The 6,482-nt window shown below is 36.8% G+C and overlaps 1 protein-coding gene across 1 annotated transcript; it reads left to right on the plus strand.

The window, feature by feature from the left end:
• Positions 1-835: 835 nt before the first annotated feature.
• LOC145111803 (uncharacterized) lies at positions 836-2,112 on the plus strand. The gene is made up of 2 exons (XM_079048054.1): positions 836-1,865; positions 2,072-2,112. The coding sequence occupies exons 1-2, from the start codon at positions 836-838 to the stop codon at positions 2,110-2,112; spliced, it is 1,071 nt and encodes a 356-aa protein (XP_078904180.1).
• The last annotated feature ends 4,370 nt before the right edge of the window (positions 2,113-6,482 follow it).

A 6,482-nucleotide genomic window follows, 5' to 3' on the forward strand; every position in this document is an offset into this window, starting at 1 on the left:
AACAAAAGAAGTCTTGCTCAAATCCAAAAGAAAAGGAGATATGTTTACCCTTGACATCAAACCTATTGTAGGTGTTACATCAGTTTGCTTACTTTCGAAAGCATCATCTAACATTAGTTGGCTCTAGCATCGGAGACTATCTCACCTGAATATTCTAAATCTTAACAAACCGGTGGTAAATGATATTGTTCATGGTTTGCCTGTCTTAACATTTGATAATGATACTTTATGTGCAACTTGCGAACAGGGAAAGCAACATAGGCAAGGTCATCTAATTGTCATTGATTCAAAGATTGTTGAACCTTTGGAACTTCTTCATATTGACCTTTGTGGGCCATCGACTGTTGAAATTCTCAACAAGTAGAGGTACATATTAGTCATTTTTGATGATTTTTCACGGTTCACTTGGGTATATTTTCTACGACTGAAGTCAAAAATAACTCAAGCAATGATCGATTTTATCAAGCATATTGAAATGAGTTTGAAGAAAAAGGCTCGAAAGATCAAGAGTGATAATGGGTCGGAGTTCAAGAATAATGTTCTTGATTCGTTTTTAATCGAAAAAGGAATTTCGCATAATTTTTCTTCTCCTTACACACCTCAACACAATGATGTTGTCGAAAGGAGGAACCGATCTCTCTACGAAGCAGCAAGAACAATGCTTACAAATACGAATCTTCCACAGTATCTCTAGGCTGACGCAGTATTGACGGTTTGTTTTACTCAAAATCGATTTTTCATTCATTGTTGTTTTAATATAACCCCTTATGAAATCATTAACAACAGGAAACCAAATGTTAAATTTTACCATGTTTTTGGTTGCAGATGCTTCATTATGAATCTCAAGGATGACCTTTCAAAGTTTCAGTCAAAAGCTGACGAAGGGATATTCCTGGGATATTCTCATAATTCTGTTGCATATAGGGTGTTAAACAAACGAACCAGGAAAATCGAAGAAACTTTTAATCTTACCTTTGATGATTATTATGTTAAAAGAGTCGAAAAATGCTTTGAACAAAAGCCAATCATTAATGAATTAAATAATGAAACTCAAAGTTTGAGTTCTTTAGATTTTGATTATGATTTAATTTTTGGTGTTCCTGATAGGGCTATTGATGCAGAAGTTCATGCTGATGATAATCAAATACATGAAGCATCAAAACACTCTGGTGATTTGACTACCACACAGGCTACCGTTGATATGCACTCTTCAACAAATTCTCCAACGAATAACGAAAATCTGCCAAATTTGCACAATGATCAACTGGAGGGGGAGCACTTGAGTTCAACTAGTAGTGTTGAGGGGGTGCATCCTATTATTGATCCAACCGTTGAGGGGGAGCAAAATGAATATTTACCAAATAATTCGAATATTCATACTGATGTCTTTAATGACATACCTGATAATATGTCAATTGGAGGAGAAGGTTCAGAAATGGATGAAACCTTAGAAGATGCACCGTTAGATTTTGATCCTGCATATCCACCGATGGACAAATGGACTCGAAGTCATCCACAAGAACAAATTCTTGGTGATCCTCAAGATGGAATTTTGACTCGAGCTCAGATACGTGCGAAGAATGAGGTACTTAATGATCATCAAGAATTATGTATGTTTAATGTGTTTATTTCCAAAATTGAACCTAAGTCAGTAAAGATTATTACGAAAGATCCTGATTGGATTGTATCTATGCAATCCGAATTGGCTGAATTAGAACGAAACAAGGTTTGGAGGCTTGTTCCGAAACCTCAAGACACTTCAATCATCGGTCTTAAATGGATTTTCAAAAATAAAACTGATAAAGAAGGAAATATAGTGAGAAATAAGGCTAGGCTAGTTGTAAAAGGTTATTCGCAACAAGAAGGTATCGATTATGAAGAAACCTTTGCCCCTGTCGCAAGACTCGAGGCTGTTCGAATATTTTTAGCCTATGCAGCACATACGGACTTCGATGTATATCAAATGGATGAAAATTTTGCTTTTCCTAATGGTGTTTTGGAAGAAACGGTATATGTTGAACAACCGCTAGGTTTTATAAATTCTCAATACCCTGATCATTGTTTTTTTTAGATAAGGTTGTTTATGGACTTAAACAAGCACCACGTGCCTAGTATGCCACTCTTACTAATTTCTTAAAATCATCAAAATTTAAACAAGGATATGTTGATCCCACTCTTTTTCGTAAGAAAGTTGGGAAGCATCTTATGCTTTTTGAAGTTTATGTTGATGACATTATTTTTGGCTCTACTGATCCTAATATGTCGAAGGCGTTTGAATATATGATGAAAAGCCAATTTGAAATGAGCATGATGGGCGAGATCAACAATTTTCTGGGATTAAATATTCGTCAAAGCAGAGAAGGTATCTTTATCAATCAAGAGAAGTACTCTCGAACTCTACTCGAGAAGTTTGGGATGACGAATAGCTCCAAGTTGCGAGTTCCGATGGTAGTTGGCACAAGGCTTGGTCCTTCATTATATAAACCAGTTGTTGATCTCACATTGTACCGAAGCATGATAATTTTGTTACTATACCTAACGGCTAGTCGAATTGATATTATGTTTGTTGTGTGCAATTGTGCTAGGTACCAATTGAGTCCCAGGGAACCTCATCTTACAACAGTCAAAAACATCTTTCGCTATCTCAAAAGAACAGTTTAGTTGGGCTTATGGTATCCTTCGAAAACAGGGTTTTTCATTCAAGCATTTTCAGATGCAGACCTGGGAGGGTGTCAACTTGATCGTAAAATCACGAGTGCTGGATGTCAATTCTTGGATGGGAAACTTGTTAGATGGCAATCGAAAAAGCAAACTTGTGTTTCAATTTCGACAGCATAAGCAGAATATGTTGCTGCTGCAGCTTGGACTTCTCAAAACATATGGATTCAAAGTCAACTACGTGATTATGCAATCAACATGAACAAAATTCTGTTGTATTGTGATTCACAAAGTGCAATTCGTATCTGCCATAATCCAGTGCAACATTCGAAGACTAAACACATTGCGCTTCGTTACCACTTTATCAAAGATCATGTTGAGGATGGCAACATTGAAGTTCATTTTGTGAAAACTACTGATCAACTTGCTGATATTTTCACAAAACCTTTCGACGATAAAAAATTTTCTAAGGATTTTATCGGGATTAGGAATGCTTGATGCAAACATTGTTCCAAATCTTACTTTGTCATAAAGTACTTTGTGTCGACAGATTGCTCATTCATTCAGAGGTTACTGTTCACATTCAGTGCTTCGACACGCTTTTCTTTCGACATTCCTCTGAACGATTCAGCACACACTTTGTTAGTCAAGACTTAACACGGATGTTGATACATCATAGCTTTACGCTTCGTTAGCAGGAACTTTACACTTCGTTTTTAGGCAATGTACATTTCATCTGTTTTGTACCATTTTCGTTTCAAAAATCAAAAAGACCAAAAAGATTTTGTTTTGTTTTATCTTTTCAATTCAAAAATAAAAAATATCAAAAATATTTTCTTATTTTTGTTATTTTCATTTCAAAAATCAAAAAGTCAAAAATATTTTGTGCTTTGTTTGGTTAACTCTATTTATGTAGTGTGCTAGTGAAGATCTTTGGTGGTTCATGATTTGCAGCTTTAGGGAAAGGTATTATTTTAATACGTTGCACTAGTTAGGTGTCCCTAGAAGCATGTTGCAGTATGTTGCCCAAGCCTCCAAGACTCAATGTGTTTCAAAGCCTTAATGGATTTCTTATCATGAGGATTCCTTCCCAATTAGGCTATATTCGCATTAGTCAATGAGCTACCTTACTCTTCTCATATTGATTTAAGAATTTCTTGCGTGGTCCAATCATAGCAGACGTACATTTCGATTCTTAAACCAATCTTTTTCAACATAACATTCTTTCACGATCACCCACAAAGACACATACCCAAGACATCTCTAGTCCAAACCAACCAGGTTATAGGTATGTAAAAAATCTGTGTTTAGGATCTGGATTCATGAGACCTTGATGAAGGTGAAACCCACTATTTCGAAACATTTAAGGAATTGACGAAGAACTTTTGTTCTAGAATGTAACGAAACATGTGTTTCAGTACCTCCTTTCGATATTCAAAATCATATTCTTTCTTTTTGTGTGATCTTGCTAAAATGTTCGAAACCCACAACATTTTTACCCAACAAGATCCAGGACTAATGTTTATTTGGAATATGATTTTCGTCTGAATATCTGTTCGATACTTCGTTACTTGAAATATTTTTCCTAAACATACTTGTCACTGACTACTCTGGTCAAACAGGTAATTTCGTTTACAATTTCTCACACTTATATTGACTTGTGATATGTAACGAAATTTTTGTCCACCCACGAAGTTTTATAAAAGAAGCCCTTCGATACTTCTCTATAAGTATTCGATTGTAATTCACGGGAAACCACACAAGCTGTTCGACATCTCTCTTGATGTTGCACAGAACCAAGTCAATATAAGTGTGAGACATCTCTCTCGATTGTAATTTAAGGGAAACCACACAAGCTGTTCGACATCTCTCTCGATTGTAATTCACGGGAAACCACACAAGCCCTTCGATACTTCTCTATAAGTATTCGATTGTGATATCTTTTCCCGGGATCTAACTGCTTTTATGTCGAATTACATTTGACATCACAGAACCAAAAATTTCTTATATTCATTTCTTATCTTTTTCTTTGGCACACATATACATTCACAAAATCCTTGAGGTTCTAAGTGATATCAACTCAGGCTGATTATTTCGCAAGTCTGGCATATGACTTCGCTTTTCCACCCAAAAGTGAAAGAGCCCAGCCTCCATGCCGAAGGGTTACTGATGGTTCCTATCCCATTGGCGCACGCGAATAGTCTCATTGATATAACAGTTGGAGAACTTCAAGATTGTCAAGGAAAAAGTGATGATCGTTTTTTCAGACGTGGCTATTTTACGGCTAGTGGCCCGGTTTTCAAGGGAACACGTGTCACGGGATTAATGGTTAACCGCTTCAAATTCACACTTGGGGTTTACCTATATTAGGGTTTTGGGATCATCTATTCTAACTTTACGTGATCAAATCAAGCTTTTCCATTTTCTTCCCTTATCATTTCTATACTTTCCAGAGCTTTCAAACCCTAACAATGGCGGCTACAAATGTCAACGTTGATCCTTCTCAGACAACTGATGATACCACATCTCAACCGTTATTGAAGAATCAAATCACTAATTACCGAGTTCAACTAGATGTTACTCAGTATCCAGATGAATTACGGATGCTCATTGTCGCCTTAAACAATTAGATCTTATCTACAGTGGAGTTAACCTCGTTTTCTGTACCAATGACTTGGTTATCGCTTGCTGGTTCTACTGTGGTGTTCAACAAGACGATTAAGGTGGTTACTTTCCAGTTAACCAATGAGAAGAAGTTCAATCTCACCAAGATGATGTTTGCTCAAATTCTAGATCTCCCTACTGTCGAACCTTTCTATGAGGTTACGAATGAACAAGTGGTACACATGTTCAACGAGATGGATCATCAACCACCTATAACCAAGATAAGTGATTTCAAGAAATCTTCTTTGCCTTGCATTTGGAATTTTTTGTTTGGCATTTTTCTTCGATGCCTTACTGGTCGAAGTGTTGGTTTGGACAAGGCAAAATTAGAAATATATGCCATGGTCGCATGACTATACTATGATTTACAGGTTGATTACGCAACCCAGTTATGGAAAGAATTTGGTAACAGTATAGCCAACACGAATGTGGTGAATGGAGTATAATGTGCTCATTATTGGAGCCTGATATTGAAGTATGCTTATGAGAAGGAAGGGATTGAGGTTCCAGACAATGAACCAACGTTTCAATTTTCAATCTATCATCATCCGAAAACTATGAAGGATGATTCTGCAGTATTTCCAAATATTGCAAGGATCCCTGATGTAATGCTTCGAAGGGTCAATCCTGTTGATCCAGTTTTGGTGGCTTATCTACAAAAGATCAATCCTTCGATTGAAACGGGAGTTTTGTGAGGAAAGGGAGTTGTTGGTCCATCGAAGAAAAGCAAACCTTCTAAGAATAATACAAAGGCTAGTCCATCAAAGCCTGATACTTCTCCTACAAAGATTGTTAAGGAAAAGGTTAAGCCTATTGTCGAAGAACCAACGAAAGTTCAAGAGCCTATTGTTCAAGAACCTGCAAAGGAGGTTATACCTTTGAATTCTGGCGTGTTAAAGCGTTTGAAGAAAATTGGTCACAGACCTCGTCATTCACCAGAACAGCCAGGTTCCAGCTTAAAGATGATTCGAAAGCCTCAACTCAATCGCAAGGGTGTTGCAATTCGTGAGATTCCAGCTCCTGCTTCTCCAGCATCTAAAAATCGAAGAGCTCAGGATATGGTGAAGAAGATTCAAAAGAAGAAGAATAAGGTCATTGATCCTTTGGATGAGGTAATTCCTTAATCTGATTTTAAAAAATCTCCATCTCCACGACAGGAT

This window comes from Lactuca virosa, chromosome 5 (genome assembly GCF_052849685.1).
Source record: "Lactuca virosa cultivar CGN04683 chromosome 5, Lactuca_virosa_CGN04683_v6, whole genome shotgun sequence".
NCBI classification, from domain to species: Eukaryota; Viridiplantae; Streptophyta; class Magnoliopsida; order Asterales; family Asteraceae; genus Lactuca; species Lactuca virosa.

Excerpts from the sequence above, each read along its gene's own strand:
- LOC145111803 (XM_079048054.1), top strand. The coding sequence starts at position 836 with ATGAATCTCAAGGATGACCTTTCAAAGTTTCAGTCAAAAGCTGACGAA. Across the intron at positions 1,866-2,071 it reads AGGTTATTCGCAACAAGAAG|ATAAGGTTGTTTATGGACTT; the intron begins GTATCGATTATG and ends TGTTTTTTTTAG.